Source organism: Nuphar pumila, chromosome 10 (assembly GCF_984573655.1).
Source record: "Nuphar pumila chromosome 10, dmNupPumi1.hap1.1, whole genome shotgun sequence".
Classification (NCBI taxonomy): domain Eukaryota; kingdom Viridiplantae; phylum Streptophyta; class Magnoliopsida; order Nymphaeales; family Nymphaeaceae; genus Nuphar; species Nuphar pumila.
This window is the reverse complement of record NC_143258.1, coordinates 100021847-100044351: the sequence shown is the minus strand read 5'-3', so window position 1 is coordinate 100044351 and position 22505 is coordinate 100021847. Positions and strand designations below refer to the sequence as shown.

At 39.0% G+C, this 22505-nt stretch overlaps 1 protein-coding gene across 1 annotated transcript in view; it reads right to left on the bottom strand.

Annotated features, from left to right (window-relative positions):
• Positions 1-22183, bottom strand: part of LOC149827566 (5'-nucleotidase / magnesium ion binding protein) — a 53272-nt gene extending 31089 nt beyond the window's left edge. The window contains exons 1-4 of the mRNA XM_090018165.1: positions 22079-22183; positions 21875-22001; positions 9917-9977; positions 9701-9833 (exon numbers count right to left, since the gene is read on the bottom strand). Coding sequence (XP_089874291.1) covers positions 9701-9833; positions 9917-9977; positions 21875-22001; positions 22079-22134 — 377 coding nt within the window. The 5' untranslated portion in view covers positions 22135-22183. The remainder of the gene's footprint in view (positions 1-9700; positions 9834-9916; positions 9978-21874; positions 22002-22078) is intronic.
• Positions 22184-22505: the final 322 nt, after the last annotated feature.

Sequence of the window (22505 nt, the reverse complement as noted above, 5' to 3'; positions counted from 1 at the left end):
AAGATCCAAATCCTACTACTTCAAACCTCACGCTCTAATAGTAGGGCTAAACACAACCTCGCTTTCGGGATACAACCAAGTTTGCACCTCTCGTGCAATACTAACCTCCCCTGGCACTAGGTAGGAGAGTCACCACGACATAGTTACCCTTAACAGCTTCACAAGTAGTGAGAAGAGAGAGAGAGACTCTGGAATAATCAAAAGCTAGAAGAAGTTAACTCGTTTTTTTAAATCTTTTTCCATATAAAGCAGTTGGGGTATACCAAACCAAATGGTGCAACCATGCAAGGTAACTCGCTCATCCTGGGTAGCCACCGACCCGACATGGGCGCCAGGTGTTACTAGCATCCCATCATGGGCGGTCATTGTCCCAACATGGAGGACATGTGTCACTAGCATCCTATCATGAGCAACCACCATCCTAACATGAACGCTGACAAGCCCAAGATCTAATGCCCTTGAGAGCCTTGCCCTCTAAGGCAACCCTCATTATAAACTTATAAAGTTTTACAATAATGATCAATACGGGATAAAACATTTTTCATAAAATGAGTTTTTCCCTCTAAAAGACTTTCTTAAACAAATAGTAATAAGAAATGGTTATTTTGCCAAAAAAAATCTTACTTTCAAAGGGTTATATTTTGAGCCAAATAACAACAATTATTACTCCTTTGCTCTTCAAATTGTTCAAAACACCACAAAAAAATTATGATTGCACAAAGCTAGAAATGTCTATAAAGAAAGCTTGATAAGCTTTCTGGTTAAAGAAAGCAAGAAAAGTTAAGATAGAAATTGGGTTCACATGCAATGAGATATCTAGAAAAGCTGTCTACAAGCAGTCTTGACTCCTTGATATGAATGCTTGAGATGACTGAATTCTCAGTGAGATCCTATTGCAATTTCTACATTGAGCATGACTTTTCGTCAGTGCATGGACAGAATGCAAGTCCTCCAAAAGGAGAAAATGAGAGTACTAGCATAGGTTTGGTGCAAAAGAGAAACCAAGTTGGCAAGGAGATGCATACTGAGGAGGTGGATGCTAAAATTTTCTCAGAACCATTTGCATATGATTATACCACTTTTCAGCCTAAACTATGCAGATAATGTCAGTACATTCAAATGCTACTAGCTCAATTTGCAATAGCAGCGATACAAGAAAAATTAAAGTAGGTGATGCTTTTCAGACATAGCAAGATAGCAGTAACTTGTGGAAAAAAAAGGAATAACATAAATCACTTCTGATTCCCTCTTTTCATTCCACATACAACTTACCTCTTTGGTGACCAATCTTCACTAGGCATACATTGAGAGGTGGATCACATCAATAATTGCTTACAACTGTTAAACTAGACATCTAGGCATATGACCGTATGAAATGGAATATTGTAATGCATGTATGAAAAGGGATACTTCTGTAAATTAGTATTGTGACTTATTAACATAAGGAACACCTAACCCAAAGAAATCACTGGGCATTCCCTTTATATGCTCTCCTCTTCTTTTATGCAAGGCACAAACCTGGAGACAAATTTTACATGATATGAAAGTGGAGGAAGAGGTAAGACCCCAACTAAATCTAAGCTGGTCTTTCTTTTTCTTATTCTAAATTTCTCATCATTTATCTTCTTCCTCCCTTGTTACTCCTATTTGTTTGATTTTCAATATTCAAGTCCTTCCACGCATGAGAGCTGAGAAACAGAGAGAGAGAGAGAAAGGGAGAGAGAAACTGCAGAGAAAAACCGATACCCTCAAATCATAGGGTCGGCTGCTGTATAAACTCATTTATAATAACATACTATTACAAAGATTAGGGTACTAAAGTACCCTTATTACAATAAAGTAAATTATACAGTGCCATTAATGAGAAGTTAATGATCACGGGTCTGGATCTCCAGACCCGTGACCCGTAACAAGGGGAATACACTTCTTTTCACCCTCCCTCAAGCTATGTCACAGGGATTCGGCTAGCAGGGTGCCGCACCCGCGTTGACGCGACTCGACGCGGATGCGGGTGCGGGTGCGGCACCGGGTGCGGTCAACCCAATCCTGGGTGCGTTGACCGCACCCAGGATCATTTCGGTCCATTTTTGTTTGGATTTTTTTTTTTTAAAAAAAAATTTGCCCTACGAAATGGGCTGCGAAATTTTTTTTTAAAAAAAATTCTGCTAGCAGCTGCCTTTTCAATTTCGTAAAAGATTTTCTCTCTCCACAATAAATGACAGCAGCTGCTGCTCCTGCTTTTTCAATTTCGTAAAGGATTTTCTCTCTCCACAATAAATGACAGCAGCTGCTGCTCCTACCTTTTCAATTTCGTAAAGGATTTTCTCTCTCCACAATAAATGACAGCTGACAGCAGCTGCCTTTTCAATCCTTTTTCGTAAAGGATTTTCTCTCTCCATAATAAATGATAATGATGGTTCTTTTTAGTAAAGGATTTCCACTGTTCTCCTGACGAAATGGGTGTGTGCAGCTGTATATAAAATGAAATTTGAAAAAACCCACGTCGCATATATATATATATATATATATATATATATATATATATATATATATATATATATATATATATATATATATTTTTTTTTTTTTTTTTGCCCCTGTCGCACCCCCGCACCCGGGTTTTTTGGAAGTGCCGAATCCCCGCACCCGCACCCGCACCCGCACCCGCACCCATGTGACATAGCCCTCAAGTTGTGCATGATCTTGAACCATGAACAACTTGCCTTTTTAACATCCAAAATTTGTCTTTTGTAAATCCTTTTGTAAATATATCTGCCACTTGATCTGTAGTTCGTACAAATTCAGGCTCAATCTCTTTCTCTTCTACTTTTTGTCTCACAAAATGCTGATCTATTTCAATATGTTTGGCACGACTGTGATGGATTGGATTAAAGGACATACTAATGGCACTCTGGTTGTCACACAAAAGAAGTGATCGAGAGATCAATTCTCCTACTTTTGTCAGTAAGTGTCTAATCCAAGTAGCTTCAGCAGTGGCGGCTGCCATTGACCTGTATTCAGCCTCTGTACTGGATCTGGCAACAGCCTTTTGTTTCTTACTACTCCAAGAAACCAAATTCATCCCAACAAACACACAATAGCCGGATACTGATCTGCGTTCATCTAGGTCTCCTGCCCAGTCCGCATCAGAATAAACAGTGATCTCATGTGCATTTTGCCCATTTGTCTTTCTCTTATATATGACGCCATCCCCAGCCGTTCCCTTCAGGTATCGAAGTATCCGTTTAACTGCTTCCATATGCCCTTCACATGGTGCATGCATAAACTGAGAAACTTGATTCACCGAGTAGACTATATCATGGCGAGTAAAAGTGAGGTATTGTAACATACCCACTATGCTACGGTACTGTGTGGGATTATCAAATGGATCCCCATCTTGAGAGCTAAGCTTTTGATGAAGAACGCTAGGAGTGCCCAAGGGCTTGCAGTCTTTCATACCCGCTTTATTGAGAACATCAATGATATACTTATGTTGAGTGAGAGTCATCTCTTCAGAAGTACTGTCGACTTCAACTCCAAGAAAGTATCGTAGTTTGCCAAGGTCCTTCATTTTGAACCTCTGATTCAAGAGATGTTTGACTTCTTCAATGTGCTCATTGGAATTACCAGTGATGATGATATCATCTACATATATCAACAACAGAGTAATTGTGTCTTGGTTCTTAAATAAAAATAAGGAGTGGTCAAGAAGAGATTTCTTAAAACCATATTTTTGTATTTCAAGAGAAAAACTGTCGAACCAAGATCGAGATGCCTGCTTCAATCCATATATCGCCCTTTTTAGTCTGCATACATATTTTGTAGGATTGCCTTCTGCGTAACCAATGGGTTGTTCCATGTATACTTCTTCTCTCAAATTTCCATGAAGAAAAGCATTCTTCACATCAAGTTGGCTAATAGTCCATTGATGTTCAATAGCTAAATAAAGTATAACTCTGATTGTCCCCATCTTCACCACTGGACTAAAGGTTTCATCATAATCCTGTCCTTACTCCTGTGTAAAACCTTTGGCTACAAGTCTCGCCTTGTATCGCTCTATAGTCCCATCTGGTTTATACTTTATTTTGTACACCCATTTCGAACCAACAACATTTCTGTCATGTGGTCTTGATACGACATCCCACGTACCATATTCATGTAGAGCTTCCATCTCCTCATTCATTGCTTCAATCCATCTTCTGGAATTTGATGCTTGAGAGAACGTTGTGGGTTCATCTTCTTTATTCAAGGCTGTTAGAAAGAGTTGAAAATCTAATGAGAAATTTTCATAATTGACCCACCTTTCAATTGGATGGCGAGAACGTGTGGATTTTCTAGTATCAACGATGTTGGATGTAGAGGATGTGTCCATGTCTGAATTAACTATGGTGGGCGGCTCTCTTTGTCGTCGAGTGTAGACAAGGCCTTTATACCTTTCTTGATTCAAATTTGTGTATATATTTTCATGGGCAATCATTTCATCAGTAGACACAGATTTCTTATCCTTTTGAGTGCAATTTAAGCAAACATCACTAGCTCCTGAGAGAAGTTCATAATTCAACCAAGGATAATAAGCCTCAATTTTAGGTTTTGATTCTGAAGAACTAGTACATCGACAATCAAAATTCAATTCATCGAAGATGACATTTCTTGATATTTTGATGCGCTTGCTCACCGGATGTACCCTTTATAGTCATCAGCATAACCCACAAACCTGCACTTCAGGGCCTTCTCCTGAAACTTATGTCTCATTGAACTATCAACATGAACATAACATAAACAACCAAACACATGTAAATCATGGTAGTTGTGATGTACTCCAAAAAGAGACAAGTAAGGAGACTTGTTTTCCAAAATAGTCTTGGGCAATCGATTTATCACATGAACTGCAGAATGAAAGGCCTATATCCATAAAGTAATAGAAAGACTACTATCATGCATCATGCTCATCGCACTCTCAACAATATGGCGATGCTTCCTTTCAGCAATCCCATTATGCTGAGGTGTGTGTGGGCAAGACACATTTTTTCTTATCCCGTTACTTTGAAGAAAGTTAGTAAAGTCAATGGAAGAAAATTCACCTCCTCCGTCACATTGGAAACTTAGGATGTTTTCAGAAAATTGGTTTTTGACAAAGGAATGGAAGTTTTGGAACAACTTGAAAGTCTCAGATTTGTGTTTCATGAAAAATATCCAAGAATAACGAGAATAACTGTCAACAAATAAAAGATAATATCTAGTTCCAGATATGGAAGCAACTGGGGCAGGCCCCCAAACATCAGAATAGATAGTCTCAAAAGGTCTTAAAGCTCTTTTATTGATAGAATGAAATGGTAAGACATGACTCTTACATAAGAGACAACTAGAACATTTGTTGTCATTGACATTTATTCCTAAACTTGACTTGGGAATTAGGTTATTTGAAACAAGCTTTTCAATGAAACTACTACTGCAATGACCTAGACGACCATGCCAAAGATTTGGCTTATTGATTTCAGAGACACTGAAAACACAGGTAGAATTTTCAGAAGGCAACGATGATTGGAGCTTCAAGTTTGGGTCTGCAGAGCGAATATGTGTTGAAGGATCTTCTTGAAAGACATACATATTGCCTTGTCGTTTTCCTCTAGCGAACGTCTCCTTCGTGCAGAGATCCTTGACAAGAACAGAAGAGGGAGTAAATTCAACTGAGGCTTTGATATCATCAACAAGTTTAGAAACTGAAACGATGTTTTTCTTGATATTAGAAGCATAAAGAACTTTTGAAAGGTTGATAGAAGATTCGGACAAGGGTATAATGGAGTTTCCAATATGAGAGACAGAGTGGTGTGATCCATCTCCAGTAACTATACTACTTCTACCAATGTAAGGAACAAGTTTTAGGAGCTTACCGGCATCACCAGTAATGTGAGTCGCTGCACCAGAGTCCACGTACCAAGTACCCTCAATTTTGCTAAAGCTAACAGCAATAACTCTTTTACTTCTCTGTTGGTCCTTGTACTGTCTGTGCCTCTTTTTGCTTCAGTTTGTATTGATTTTCCTTTATTTAGGGGATTGAACCGGCAGTTAGCTTTGATATGCCTCTTTTTATTACACAGAAAGCAGGTAGGAATTGCCCTCTGTCTTTGTGGATTGGTATATGTGTTGGGTGTAGGCAATAATCCACGACCTCCTTGACCACTTCTCCCTTGTCCTCCTTTTCCCTTGATATCATAGCTTCCTCGTCCTCGTGCATAAGTAACCCCTGTAGCAAGAACTTCTTGTGCACCAGTATGCATAGATGATTCTTCAGAAAATCCCTTTAGGTTCATCTCATATTGTAATAATTTTGCACGTAGATCTTCAAAGTTGGGCAGCTCAGGTAAACATAACAAGGAAGTAACAATCATATGATAGTCGTGTCCCAATCCACTGAGAGTTTGTTGTACCAAATCTGTATTTGTTACTGTACTTCCAACAACTGCTAGTTGATCTGTGATAACCTTCATTTTGTTCAAGTATTCCATGATGGTCATGGAATCCTTTCTTAACATTTGAAATTCTCTTTTAAGAAACATAATCCTGGCCTGAGAAACCTGTGAGTATGTCTGAACAAGTCTGTTCCAAAGTTGCATGGCAGTGCAGTCATCTGGAATGGCTACAAGTACCTCTTGTGACAGTGTAGATGTAATATAAGCAACTAGCGCTTGGTCTCTTTTCATCCAAGCTACAAATTCAGGATTTCTAACATATACTGTAGTAGATTCCCCTTTGTTGTCCCTTTCTTCTCGTGATATGAACTCAGGAGGAATTGGAATAGATCCATCCAGATGTCCAGAAAGATCCTGACTCCTAATGAAAGATATGATTTGCCTCTTCCAAGTCAAGAAGTTACCATTGTTTAATTTTTCAGACACGAGTTGACTGAGGAAACTTGAAGAAAGCACCGACTCACTAGGAAGTGAATCCATGTTTCACAGTATTAAGAGTGTGTTCAGCACAATCTGTCTACAGTTTCTGTAACCTTTTTTTTTTGCAGAAACTAATTCAGATCAATGGCTGAATTTGAAACAAAAATTGAATATCTATCATATTTCCGATTTGCATAAGAAATTGAATATTGGATATGAAAACCACAAAAAAATATGTGAATATGAATTCACACTCAGTATTGACGCAATGCTTTCAAGCTAAAAGAGATAAAATGGTAGAAATGAGGGTAACATCAGATCGGCTTGGTCAGATCTGATCAAGGGTGTAGCTGGATCAAAATAGGACCCCGATTGCGTGATTAGATCACGCTGTGATCAAAACGATGAACAAGGTATATTGACAGAATGAATAATGAAAAAATGTATATTCAACAAAGGGTTTGGGATCGAAAACCTGGGCTGAGTTACCCAGTCCTCTCTGGTTTAACTCAGATTAGGTAGAGAAGAGAGTTTGATTAGATCTGATTAACGTCATATCTGATCGAGGTCAAGAGACAAAAAAAAATAGACAGATCTGATTATCGTCAGATCTGAATAATGTCAGATCTGATCGAGAGGAAAAAAAAAGAGGAATTGGGTAAACAGGGACAAAAAGATTCAGACGAGATTGGGGAAACAGATTTTTTTTTCTTGACTTAGAAGAAAAAATCGAGAAGAGACAAATCATTCAGATGTACCTTTGAGATCGATTCCAGTTTCAGCTGAAGCGTGGCTCTGATACCATGTTTGATTTTCAATATTCAAGTCCTTCCACGCGTGAGAGCTGAGAAACAGAGAGAGAGAGAGAGAAAGGGAGAGAGAAACTGCAGAGAAAAACCGATACCCTCAAATCATAGGGTCGGCTGCTGTATAAACTCATTTATAATAACATACTATTACAAAGATTAGGGTACTAAAGTACCCTTATTACAATAAAATAAATTACACAGTGCCATTAATGAGAAGTTAATGATCACGGGTCTGGATCTCCAGACCCGTGACCCGTAACAAGGGGAATACACTTCTTTTCACTATTTTCCTCTCATTTTTATTTCTTTTCTTTTCTTCTCTTTTCTTTAGCACATCTCATTTTTTCTTCCCCTTTCCTTGTTTAATCATTACTCATTCCCATTTCTTTTCTGATCAGTAAGTAATTTGTTCTCTCTCTCTCTCTCTCTCTCTCTATATATATATATATATATATATATATATATTGGCTACTCATGAAAGTACAAAACTAATGAGCTAGAAATCATAAGTGCAAGTTGTATCGACTCAATCTAACCACATAGATGTGTTCAGCATGGTTTGTTTGCTAAGGATCAAGCCTTGGATCATGCTTTTCTGATGTAAAAATGTGATCTTTTGCGTTATAAATTTTTGGCACATTGCGGGCCGTTGATTTTTGTACCCCTTTAAAAACCGAATTACTCGTCATAATTACATGATTCAAAACAAGTTTCCTACTTAACAAACCATATAGATCACATCTATAGCATTTGATCTACAAAAAAAATGGAATTTTTGAAGAAAAGAGCGATTTCTACTCATTAGTTCTGTACCTTCATTAGTAGCCAATATTAACCCTATATATATATATATATATATATAGAGAGAGAGAGAGAGAGAGAGAGCTATCCTGGACCCAAAAAAAGAAAAAAGGAAGAGGGTGCATTTAGATAATATCTTTTAGGTATGAAGTATGATGCCATATTTAATTGTAATGCCAAAGCTAAATCAATCAGGTCAGCATGCATCTCAGAAGGGGGAAGGGACGGATATGAGAAGTAGATCTAGAGTATAGTTTATTTCCTAGTAAGAAGGTTGTTCTTATGAGCTTGATTTTCTTAATAAAAGGTAATCCCATAGTTATAATCAGTTACTAACTCAAACACACTGCTTTAATTAGCTTGACCCAAGTAGATAATATCTTTAAGGTATGAAGTATGATGCCATATTTAATTGTAATGTCAAAGCTAAATCAATCAGGTCAGCATGCATCTCAGAGGGGGGAAGAGAGGGATATGAGAAGTAGATCTAGAGTATAGTTTATTTCCTAGTAAGAAGGTTGTTCTTATGAGCTTGATTTTCTTAATAAAAGGTAATCCCATAGTTATAATCAGTTACTAACTCAAACATACTGCTTTAATTTGCTTGACCCAAGTAGAAATTTCTTGCAACCCATCTTTGGAATAAAGAGAATATGGTAAGCTAACATAAGGTTGCAACTTTAAAACTTAAAAAGTCACCCTACTCTCTGGATCATCTGGGTACTTCACTGATGGTATGTGCTATATCAAGTTTCTAAAAGAATGGACTTATAATGCTAATCACATGCACTATGTGACAAGAAAAATAAAAGGTAAATCCTATAGTTATAATCAGTTACTAACTCATAGAACATACTGCTTTAATTTTCTTGATCCAAGTAGAAATTGCTAGCATCCATCTTTGGAATAAAGAGAATATGGTAAGCTAACATAAGGTTGCAACTTTAAAACCCAAAAAGTAGCCTTACTCTCTGGATCATCTGATTATTTCACTGATGGTATATGCTATGCCAAGTTTCTAAAAGAATGGACTTATAATGCTAATCGCATGCATTATGTGACAAGAAAACCACAATGTTCTCATTTATATGGATATGCCATAGGCAGGAAGTTACAAAAATTTTGTAGGAGGCATAGGAGTAACTTCTGAACAAAAAAACATTACTTAAATAACAAACCAAAAGAGGCAAACGAAGATACCACTCCTCCATGAGCTTTGTTTTCTCCTCTATGGGAATTGTTGGTGAGAACTCCAACGGATGATAATAGTCAAATAGTTCTTGCCTCTTGATATCGTATTCAGGATTTCCTTGCTGCAATAGACCATGGGTGCCTATTGTGCTGTCAGAACATAGAAATCTTCCACCTTTTCAGCAAATAGACAAGAAACAAACTGAAATGTATTCAGAAGCTTACTCTGCCCACGACATCCATTGACCCAGTATTTTGTTAGTGTTGCATCAAAATCTGCAATAACCTACAAAATTAACATAAATGTATAACACAAGTAAATCAAGCATGCAAAATGTTTTCCTCGCCTATGCATCATATGTTTGGAGTCAACTACACACAAAACAAGTCAAATATCAAAGCTACATGCTACTTATAATATAATAACTCTTAACAAGATACCACAGTGCACAAAAACTCTAGTTCAACTCATAGACCCAATAAGATTACTCAAACAAAACAAAAGAAATTCAATTATAAAGAAATAAAGGACAAGTACACAAGAAACTGCTGATAAGAACAGACACTTGAATGCTGCATCATGCATCCCCTGAACATACAAGCCAATATGGTAACCAACACTTTAAAATGAAAATTAAACAACATTTCTGGAATCTATGCAGGAAATTCTTTTATTTTTTCATTTATTTTGTCTTGTGTTGAGAAAAGATATTTACCTGAGAATGTTACACTTTGGTATCTTGGATCCTCTGTTGACAAAATTTGGGAGATTTTGAAGAACTTAAGTATGGTATAACATTCCAGGACAAGAAATATGGCACAGTTTCCAAGATATTTTTTAGCAAGTCAAATCTTAATATAATTGTTATTCAGTAAATGTTTGTAACAAAGCTAATAACGCGCACCAGCGACTATAAATAATGTTATTTTCAATGTATTTTCAAAGACATTATAAGGGGATGGTAGTATGCAGTGCACCCACCAATCCAAAAACAACAGGACAAGCTGGCAAACAGCAGGCAGGATTGCAGTTTAATATCTCAACTTTTCTCAGTTCTCTTGGCCAGGGGACATAAATAACACTGCTTATGGCCATTTTGCAGACAATGTAAGGGAATGCTAGGATGCACCCACCATTCCAAAAACAACAGAACAAGCTGGCAAACAGCAGACTATCCCAACTTTTCTCAGTTCTGTCTGCCAGGGGGGCATAAATAAGACTGTACACCCATTTCACAGACATTGTAAGGGAACGCTAGGATGAACCCACCATTACAAAAACAACCAGACAAGCTGTCAAACATCAGACAGGATTGCATTTTAATATCCCAACTTTTCTCAATTCTCTCCGCCAGGGGGAGTGAATAAGCAACCCTTAAAGAGCAACAGGATCCTGAAGTCACTCTCCAAAAATGTAGATATGCTTGAATAAAATGTAATATGATGGAATGCGATCATTAAAATTTTTTTACATAACCACCACTAGACTGAAATACCAATATTTGATGAATACTAAAAGAACTATTCTAAAATTCCCAAATTTTCAGAAATCAATAATCTTTTAGTTTTGTTGAATGTATGAGTTGGGCATCATTGTAGTTTCCTTCCAAGCTTTGTTTCAGAAGACAAACAGCCATCTATGTCAAATGGGTACTCCATTTTGACTGCTGTTTCGGATCCCTATATATACAAGTCATATTGGAAATTTCATAAAAATGGTTGTATCCCCATATCCGCAGCCGTATCCATGTGACATAGACAGCCATCTATGAGACAGGTCCAGCAACCTTGCCTGACCTTGGAGTATTTTGTGTTAGAATTGTATTTGTATCGGATATGGATCCGATATTGGATCCATATCCGAGCGTATGCTTTCCCCATGCTTGGGCGGTGGCATACTTGTAATCCTGTATATTTTTCATGTATTTTGTTCAGTAGTGTTAGATCCTATATATATCTTATTAAGAGAGGGTCACGATACTTTTAACGTGCCCTACTTTCCATTTGGCATCCTCCTCTTCTCCCCCTCTCCTCTCTTCTCTTTATTTTGTATTTTCAGATTGAAGGCTATTCTCCAAAGCTTGAAGGCGCACTATCTTGAAGCCCTATTCAGATTCTTTCATCTTGAAGCCCTATTCAGATTCTTTCATGGTATCAGAGCCACCCACGATCGACGCCTGTTTCTCCACCCACGATCGACGCCTGTTTCTCCAGCCACGAGCGAGTCTTCTCCAGCCACGATCGACGAACTACTGAGTTACGTCTGCCTTCTTCATCACGCCTGTCAACCAGGCCACGATCTGCTGAGTTTGATCTTCATTCTTCAGCCGAGTGCCTGATCCTCATCCTTCAGCCGAGTGCCTGATCCTCATCCTTCAGCCGAGTGCCTGATCCTTCAGCCGAGTACCTTTGGAAACGCAAATATTATATTAGCATAATCATGTCCACCCTCTCTTCGAGTTTTCTCTCCCAACTCATCTCCCAAAAGTTAACCCATTCCAACTATTTGACGTGGAAACGTCAGATAGTCCCTTTCATTAAGAGCCATTGTCTATATGGTCATATTGATGGCTCTACTCCAACCCCGCCTGAATTGATTTTGGGTGAAACAAAGGATGCTACTAGTTCGGTGACTGCTACAGATAATATCCCTAATCCAGCATATGCCGTATGGATGGCACATGATCAGGCTTTAGTTGCTTATATTACTTTTACCCTCTCTGAAGAAGTGCTTGCAGGTATAGATGATGATATCTCAGCTTTTCAACTATGGAATACGCTTGCAAATACATACTCTCAAGTTTCAGAAGCTAGATATCTTCAATTGAAGCGTCAATTTCAAAGCATAAATAGAGGCTCCAGATCTGTACTTGAGTATCTCTATGAGATTAAAAATGTAAGCGATCAACTTGCTGTTATTGGCCATCCTATTTCAGACAAGGATAAAGTTCAGCAGGCTCTTAGTGGTCTAGGGTCAGAGTTTGATATATTTTGCATTGCTCTGGAGGTTCTCCCTGTCTTACCCTCTTTTGAAGACTTAAAGGCAAAATTGATCCAGCATGAGGCTAGTAGAGTTCACAGGCATGATGCTTCCATTTCTACTTCGCCCAGTATTTTAGTTACTTCTACACATGGTGTGTCAGGACAGCGTGCACATACTTGGGCTCATACATCCGGACAAGGAAAGGGTATTCTTCCTACTCCTCAGGGCAGCACTCTTGTTAACATGCCAAAGCGTATCCCTACATGTTTCTATTGCAACAAGAGAGGACATGTTAAATCTGAATGTTGGCACAATCCTCAGAACAAAGCTAAGGGAGGTCGACGTGATCACAGGCCAACCCCCTCTATCATTTCTAGAGCGTCTTCCTCCTCATTCACGCCCGATGCACAACAACTCTTAATGACAGCTATTTCTAATCTGAATCTCAAGCAAAATGATGATGGTGTCTGGTATGTGGATTCTGGTGCTGCCGCCCATGTGACTGATGATGCAGGTAAACTCTCTAGTGCATCTCCATATTTAGCAAAAGGTTCTGTAGTTACAGGTGATGGCACTCACCACAAAATTACTCACATTGGTAATGCATATGTTTCTTTGCCGCATACTTCTCTTCCTTTACACAATGTTTTAGTCGTCCCTAATGTCAAGAAAAACATTATTTCAGTATCTAAACTCATTGATGACTCTTCCACATCAGTTGAATTCACTCCTTCCTCTGTTTTTGTCAAGGATTCTCTCACCAAGACGATATTCGCTGAAGGAATTCGTGAAGGCAACATGTACGCCCTCAAAGAAGCTCCTCCAGTGTCCAAGTCCAGTTCATCTGTTTCTTTTCCTATCAGTCCGAATGAAGTCAATTTGACTCAAATTGATATGCCGTCCATTTGGCATAATCGATTAGGCCATTGTAGTCATTCTTTTATTTCTAGCCTTGTTAATAATGGATTGTTGCACAAATCCAGTCTGAGACCTGTTAGTGAGTCAGGCATGTGCTCAAGCTGTCAACTTTGTAAGAGTCATGCCCTTCCTTTTAATTCCATCAATAAAAGAGCTTCTAAATTGTTTGAAACGATTTACTCTGATGTTTGGGGACCAGCTCCTGTCTCATCTCCTTCCGGCAGTAGATACTATGTCATTTTTGTTGATTCTTTTTCTCGCTATACATGGATACACTTCATAAAACACAAATCTGAAGTGTTCCGTTTGTTTAGCCAATTTCATGCCCTCATCCAAAATAAATTTTCATCCAACATAGTGCATTTTCAATGTGATGGTGGTGGTGAATATTTATCATCTGAATTTACTGAATACTTGCTAAATCATGGCATCACTAGACAGATATCTTGTCCACACACACCACAGCAAAATGGCATTGCAGAACGCAAGCATCGACACATTGTAGAGACTGCCTTAAGCATGTTCCATGACACTGATCTCCCTATGACTCTATGGACTGAGGCATTTCACACGGCCGTTTATGTTATAAATCGATTGCCTTTAGCTCTTCTCGCAGGGAAATCTCCTTTCTTTCTTTTGAATCATGAGCATCCTAAGTATGATGAGCTTCGGGTTTTTGGATGCATTTGCTATGTTCATGTTGATTCCAGCCTCCGGAACAAACTTCAGGCTCGGGCTATAATGTGTCAGTTTGTGGGCTATGCAGACCATTATCGAGGCTATAGGTGCTATAATCCCCTAACAGGCCGTATACATATTTCAAGACATGTTGTTTTTGATGAACTCAGATTGCAGTTTCACACTTCTTCCAAGGCTATTCATGATTCAGCGTCCAGACTATATGATCCATGGTTATGTGCTAATATCTTAGGCGATGGGATTCAACCGACCACTTTTTCAGCCCCTTCTGACAGTACTCACATTGAAGCAGAAATGTCTGATGCCCAGATGGATAGTACTCACATTGAAGCAGACATGTCTGATACTCAGATGGCTGATCCTCCTTTAGACAGATTTTCTGGCTTGGTTTATTCTCGTCGCACTCCTGCCTCTACTACTGATTCTATCATTGTTCCTTCTCATCCACGAAGGTCCACTCGAGCGAGACATCCCGTGGATAGATGGATAAGCTATAACACTTTCACTTTGGATTTTCAGCTTTTTATGACCAGTTTGCATAAACAGACTGAACCAAAGTGTTATTCTCAGGCCTCTCAAAATTCCCGTTGGATTGAAGCCATGAATGAAGAAATGAAAGCCTTGAATGAATGTCAAACATGGGAAGTCGTTCCACGGCCAAGGGATAAGAATGTTGTTGGGTCTAAATGGGTTTATAAAATCAAATATAAACCAGATGGCAGTATTGATAGGTATAAAGCTCGTCTTGTGGCTAGAGGTTTCACTCAACAACATGGGGAAGATTATGATGAGACTTTCAGCCCTGTTGTTAAGATGAGTACCATTCGAGTTATTCTCTCTCTTGTTGTTACTTTTGGATGGTCATTACATCAACTTGATGTCAAAAATGCTTTTCTTCATGGTTTCCTCAAAGAGGACGTCTACATGGAACAGCCACCAGGATATGCTACTAATGATTCTAATCTATGGGTATGCAAGTTGCACAAGTCATTATATGGGTTAAAACAAGCTTCTCGTTCATGGTTTGAAAGGTTCTCCCTTCACATTCAAGAAGCTGGTTTTCAGAAGAGTGCTCTTGATCATTCTCTTTTTATCTATCACAAAGGAGGGATCACTACTTGGTTATTGATATATGTGGATGACATTGTTCTCACGGGAAATACTTCCTCTCATATCGTCCAAATCAAAGAAGTGTTAGAACAACACTTCAAAATGAAAGATCTCGGGGACCTCAGATATTTTTTGGGTGTTGAATTAGACAGGACTGAGGATTCCCTCACTCTTTCTCAACACAAGTATGCCCTTGATATTCTCACATCCTATGGTATGTCTGATTGTAAGCCCATTAACACGCCCAGCGTTTTGCATGCAAAGTTGAACGTTTCAGATGGCAGTCCTGCATATCCTGTTCCAACCCTTTACCGCAGTATTGTTGGGAAACTTCAATATTTGACATTCACTCAGCCCGACATTGTATATGCTGTCAATCAAGTTTCCCAGTTTATGCATGCTCCCACAGACAATCATATGGAAGCTGTCAAGCGTATCTTACGTTATCTCAAGGGGACTATTGGCGATGGACTTACTTATAAACGCATGTCTCCTACTGTGGATGGTCATATTATCTCTACTTACACTGATGCTGATTGGGGAAGCGATCTTGATGAACGCCGATCTGTTTCTGGCTATTGTGTCTTTCTCAATTCTAATCTTGTCTGTTGGAGTAGTCGCAGACAACGCGCCATTGCAAAATCCAGCACAGAAGCTGAATATAGGGCCATGGCTGCTGGCACTGCCGATGCTACTTGGCTTCGTCACCTCCTTGGGGAATTATCTCTTCCTATTGCTCAATCTTCCATGCTGGTTGACAATCAAAGTGCCATTAAAATTTCATTCAATCCCATACTTCACAGTCGTACCAAGCACATTGAGATTGATCAACATTTCATTCGTCAGAAAATAGAAGATGAGGAAATCTCCCCTGCATATATACATACTTCTGAACAAGTTGCTGATCTTTTCACCAAAGGACTCACTGGATCACAGTTTTGGCATTTGAAGAACAAGTTGGGCATGATGAAAACTCATGCACAACTTGAGGGGGGATGTTAGAATTGTATTTGTATCGGATATGGATCCGATATTGGATCCATATCCGAGCGTATGCTTTCCCCATGCTTGGGCGGTGGCATACTTGTAATCCTGTATATTTTTCATGTATTTTGTTCAGTAGTGTTAGATCCTATATATATCTTATTAAGAGAGGGTCACGATACTTTTAACGTGCCCTACTTTCCATTTGGCATCCTCCTCTTCTCCCCCTCTCCTCTCTTCTCTTTATTTTGTATTTTCAGATTGAAGGCTATTCTCCAAAGCTTGAAGGCGCACTATCTTGAAGCCCTATTCAGATTCTTTCATCTTGAAGCCCTATTCAGATTCTTTCATTTTGATCCAAGCCAAACATGTTAAAAAGAACCCATTTGGTTTAATTGACAAAATAAGTGGGGCTCTTCGGGGTGGAAATGTCTCAAAGCCTGTGTTTCATTGAAGTGGGGATCAGATGGAAGGTTGGCTCAGGGATATAGAATTTGGTTTGATCCTTGCAGGTCTATTTTTTTTTAGTGTCCCGTTTTAAGAGTAGGACAGTTAAGGGCATGTACAGAGGACTTAGATTCATCACAATGGTGAAATGTTGGATAGGTCATCTGGTCATAAGTGTGTTCTTGCTAGCCTTTTTAAAAGGCACTTGAGGAAGTCAATCATCTTATAACCAGCCTGCATAGAGACATATCCAAGCAGGATGAGCTAGTGTGGTGTTGATCAAAAGAATTTTCTACCAGATCTAAATGGAAGATGGTGTACCAACCTACTGGAAATTATCCCATAAACAAGCTGATTTGGGTTAAAAGCCATGTGCCTAGGGTCGCGCTAACTGTTAGATTTGCACTATCCTATAAACCGCTAACACTTTATCATCTTCAACAGATGGGCTTGTCCATGGACAATCGATGTGCTTTATGCACAAGAGTTAAAGAAGCATTGATCATGTCTTCATACAATATAAAGTGCTTCAGCTGTTTGAAACGTGTTGTTTGATTATTTGAGAAGAAGTGAATTCCAATATTTGACATAGTGCAGGAATTGGAAGGATGGGGGAGTAGAATTTCCAAATAAGAAGATATATAGTGGCTGGAAGGTCTCTTTCCAAGTCACAGTGAGGTGCTCATAGGAAACCAAGAACAAAGTGATCCTCCAAAATGAATGCAAGTCAGAAAAGGTAACTATAGTGGAGATTTGAATGGTGTGGTGCAGTCAAATCTTATTAACTGGATTCATGATGGAATGTAGGTCACTCCTCCATTAATTGGTCATTTCTGCTGGGTGTTTAGCCCATCACAAAATCAGTGGATCTCGCTGATGTGGTTGGTGGGAGGAGATACTGTAATATATTACAGGCCGCACCAGTAATCATCTAAGTCACACGGATTCGGCAAAGCAGGTGCCGCACCGGCGTCGACACGATGCGGATGTGCATGTGGGTGCGGCACCCGGTGCGGTCAACACGACCCTGGGTGCATTGACCGCACCCAGGGTTATTTTCGTCCAATTTTCGAACATAAAAAAATTTTTTTTGCCCGATCAAAAGGGCTGTGAAAGAGGATTAGGGCAAATTTTTGCCCTAATCCTCTTTCGCAGCTCTCCTCTCCCATGCAGCTCTGCTCTCTCGCTCGCCTCCTCTCCTCCCGACGTCTTGCAGGGGAGCTCGACGCCACCTCTCCCTCGTTGCAGACCTCCGGCGATCGCCGACGTCAACCCCACCCGCAACCCCGACGACGCTCAGAGCTACCTCCTTCTCTCCTTTCAGGTAACCTCTCCCTTGTCCCCTTCCTTATTCTATCTTTTACCAACCCTTCCCCCCGTCGCTCTCTATCGCTCTCTTGTTGGGTCGGCGGGGGAGGGGTCAAACCCCCCCTGCTCCCTCTGATCTCAGGGGAGGGGACGAGCCCCCTTCCCTGCTCCCTCTGATTTCAGGGGAGGGGCCGAGCCCCTTCCTAACTCCCTATTTTCGGCAGGGGAGGGGCCGAGCCCCTCCCTGCTTTCCTGTTTTTGGCAGGGGAGGGGGGGTGAGCTCCTCCCTGTTTTTTCGACAGTCAGGGGTGGGGCGAGGCCTCAACCCTTCTCCTCCTCCTCCTCGTTTTCCCTGGACGGACCGGGAGCTGAGCTCAACCTGACAGACCGAGCCTACCCCTCAACCCTCCTTTGTGAGCCGGGAGCTAGACTCGATATTATAAATCTTGATTGTCTGCATAATTAATTTTAATATAATTTTTTTTTGTGTTTTCAGGCCAAAAATGATGGATAAAAGGAAAGGACTTACGTCATCCTCATCCCCACATGTGACTTCTACTGCTAGTTTTGTTAATAGTTGTAGTAGGAGTGATAATGCGGGGCCATTATTGGTATATGTAGATAAGCTTGCAAAAACTGAAGAAGGAGGTGGTGGAAACAAGAGATTTTGATGCAAGCTCTGTGAAAGAGATTTTGTTGGGTCTTACACAAGAGTGAAGGCTCATTTGTTGAAGATACCAGGACATGTCATTTCAGGATGCAGAAAAGTTAATGAGGCAATGCAAAGACAATACAAGAAAATATAAGAAGAATATAAGAAGAGAAAGACAATGAGTGATTCTTGTGCAATTAGTGTGTCATTTGGAAGTCACCAAGAAGATGCTGAAAACAAAAAGAAAAGTCAATGTAGGAGGTAGAAGAACGATACAAGCAACATTCAATATATATGGAAGAGAGGATATGGATAAAAAAGTAGGGAAGTATTTTTATTCTAGTTCACTCCCATTTAATGCAGCTAGAAATCCTTATTGGAAGGATTTAGTAACATCTTTGGCAAATTGTAATTTGATTGGTTATATGCCTCCAAGTTCAGAGAAACTATGAACCATACTTTTTGCAGAAGAGAGGGCAAATGTGGAGAGGTTGTTGGAGATAAAAAAATATTCATGAGAGCAAAATGGAGTTTTTATTGTTTCTGATGGATGGACAGATATTCAAAGGCGTCAACTGATCAATTTCATTGCTTGTTCGTTTAGTGGCCCAATATTCTTGAAAATAGTTGATGCATCTAGGGAATATAAAAATGCAGAGTATTTGAAGGGGTTGTTTATAGAAGTCATAAAAGTAGTGGGTGATCAGAAAGTAGTACAAATTATTACAGACAACACTCCAGTTTGTAAAAGTACAACATTGAGTTTAGAGAGTGAGTACTCTCATATTTTTTGGACTCCCTGTATAGCACACAGCTTAAATCTGGCCCTAAAGAGCATCTGCAACCCTAAAGAAGAAGAAAATTCACAAGCATATGTTTTATGTTCATGAATTGTTGATTTAGAAAGAAATGTCAAAAGCATTAGAAATTTTGTTGTTAACCATCATCGTGCTAATGCTATATTTAATAAGCATTCTGACCTGAAATTGTTCAAGGTCGCTGAAACACGTTTTGCGTCCATCATTGTGATGATGAAGAGGATTAAAAAAGTGAAAAATGTTTTGGTTAGCATGATGACTGATGAAAATTGGACATTTTATCGTGTTGATGATGATGTCAAAACTCAAGAAATTAAGAAATTCATTATTGATGATGAGTTTTGGGATAGAATGGTATATTTCCTTCAATTTATGCAACCTATTTAGGAAATATTAAGAGAAGTTGATAAGGATGAGTCCATGCTTTATAAAGTTTATGAAATGTGAGATAATATGATTGAAAAAATACAAGTTGTAGTTTTCAAGCATGAAGAAAAAAATTCTGCATTGGATGATTCCGAAATTTTTAACCATATTCATTCAATTTTAGTCAAAAGATGGGATAAGAGCAGCACTCATTTGCATTGCATGACACATTCTCTTAATCCAAATATTATGCAAATAAGTGGCAGGCAAGTGGTATTGGTCGTGTCCCTCCAAATTTAGACTCAAAACTGTAAAGACATAGAAATGTGTATGATAAGACTTTGTCCAAAAGCATATCTTTTAAATCAAGTCACATAAGAGTTTGAAAAATTTTCATCTTCGAGATTATATGGACCGGCATTATTCACGAGAGAGGAGGATAATATAGATCCTATCATTTGGATCAGAAACACCTCTTCTACAACGGCTTGCATTAAGATTGCTATCGCAGCCTGCTAGTTCATCTTGTTGTTAAAGAAATTGGAGCACATATTCTGAAATCCACAACATGAAGAGAAACAAACTCACCAACAAGCATGCAGAGGATTTAGTATATGTTTATTCAAATCTTCAATTACTTTCGCAAACCAATGATGAATACATGTATTAATTTGCTCTCTTAGTTATTTGATTATTTCTTAGTTTTTCATTTAAATATACTTGTATTGTATTTAACATTTTCAAATTGGGTTTGTAGCGCAGACAAGGAACATCCAAATTTTGGGATGTAAACCCAAAAAAGTGTGACTTCGAGGGAGAGCATGATTTCAACATGACAAACATAGATTTATCTGAGCCCAGTATTTCTTATAATGATGCATTTGATGATGATGGAGAAAATTATTAAGATCCATTACTTCATCGTCGTATACATTGTAGGATATACTTGATATACTTTTGGTATGTAATTTAGTTCTTTTCTGCTTTACTTATTTGATTGATATTTAGGTTGATTTATGTAATTGCTTTACTTATTTGATTGATATTTAGGTTGATATATTGCATGCGTGATGAATGATATTATGACAATGTTAATTATTACATTTTTGCCCTGCCGCACCCCGCACCCAAGGTTTTTTAAAGTGTTGCACCCCCGCACCCGCACCCATGTGACATAGGTAATCATCGATTGCATTATGTGAACATTATTGTGGAAAGGAGAGAGAGAGAGAGAGATTCAATCCCTTGAGGAAGTTACATAAGATTGAAATGATAAACGTGCATGGGCTCATAAGATTAAACCAAGGTGCATTAAGTGTTGATTGTGTCCCGAAAGTCACGCCACCTGAGTGGTTTTCAGATCTCATGAACATGTAAGATAAGACCTTTCTTTTTACGCTCGCCTATCCCGCGAAAAAACAAAGGTTTGCAGATTGGGAAGAAAAATATAGCACTTCTATCCTCCTCAATCCGGATCTATTCTAATTGGTTTTCAATGCAAAAAACAAGAAAAGCACCACAAATTTGATGTCAGCAAAAGCAAACCTTCCTAGTCGCGATTACCAATTGAGAGGCTTTACTGGGGGATGGTTCAGATCATCGCATACTTTTTAGAATAGGTGTATTCTTGCTTGCAATCACCAATATACGCATTCATTCATAGCATTGCTGCATCAGATTTAGAATGGTAAAGCAAAAATACATAAACCTCATTGGACTACAAGCACGCAAGCACCACCGTTGCTGAATACCGCCCATATATCCCTCCAAGCGGGAATAATCACATCCAGCAACAAAATGGGGATTGAAAGTTACCGCAAAAGAAACATAACCAATTGATAACCCTGTCAATAAAAACATCCACTGATCCACACACACACACACATATATTTGAATACCTGCAACTTGGCAAGGCCAGCATTCCTGATGGCGGCCTTCTTCTTTTCCAGAGCAGCGGGATTCGCGACGACCACGCCTTCCGCGATCACCATCTCGCGAACGGGGAGAGCACTCCGATAAGAAGCCCTGCTGTGCGGTATGAGACGATTATTACTATTGATTATTATGAAGCGTGCGAGAGGTAGTCGGGATTAAGGGGAGACCTGATGATGGTGGAAGGCAAAGGTGGAAGAGCTCGTGTCAAGGCGTTCCGCAGCATTAAAAACTCAGACAACCGAATGAGCGAGTGGGAATGCTGTTGTGCTGCCTTCAAGTACAGTACAAGCAACAACAGCACTCATCTGTAATGCTGCTTTATGAGTATTAGTAGTGCTGACTGCTAACTCAGTAAAAGTAATATTAACAACCATATAATAACGCCCATCATTCTTATTCGTGCTGCTAAATAATATTCTAAGGAATGTTGTTAAAATCGGTTGATTAGGTGAATCGGTTTCTTTAAAAAAACAAAGAATCGAATTGAATCAGGTTAATCGGAAGATTTTTTATTCAAAAATTCAAAAAGTAAAAGAAAATCAGAAAAATAATAAAACAATTGACTTTGGCCAATTATGAACCGATTTTACTTCA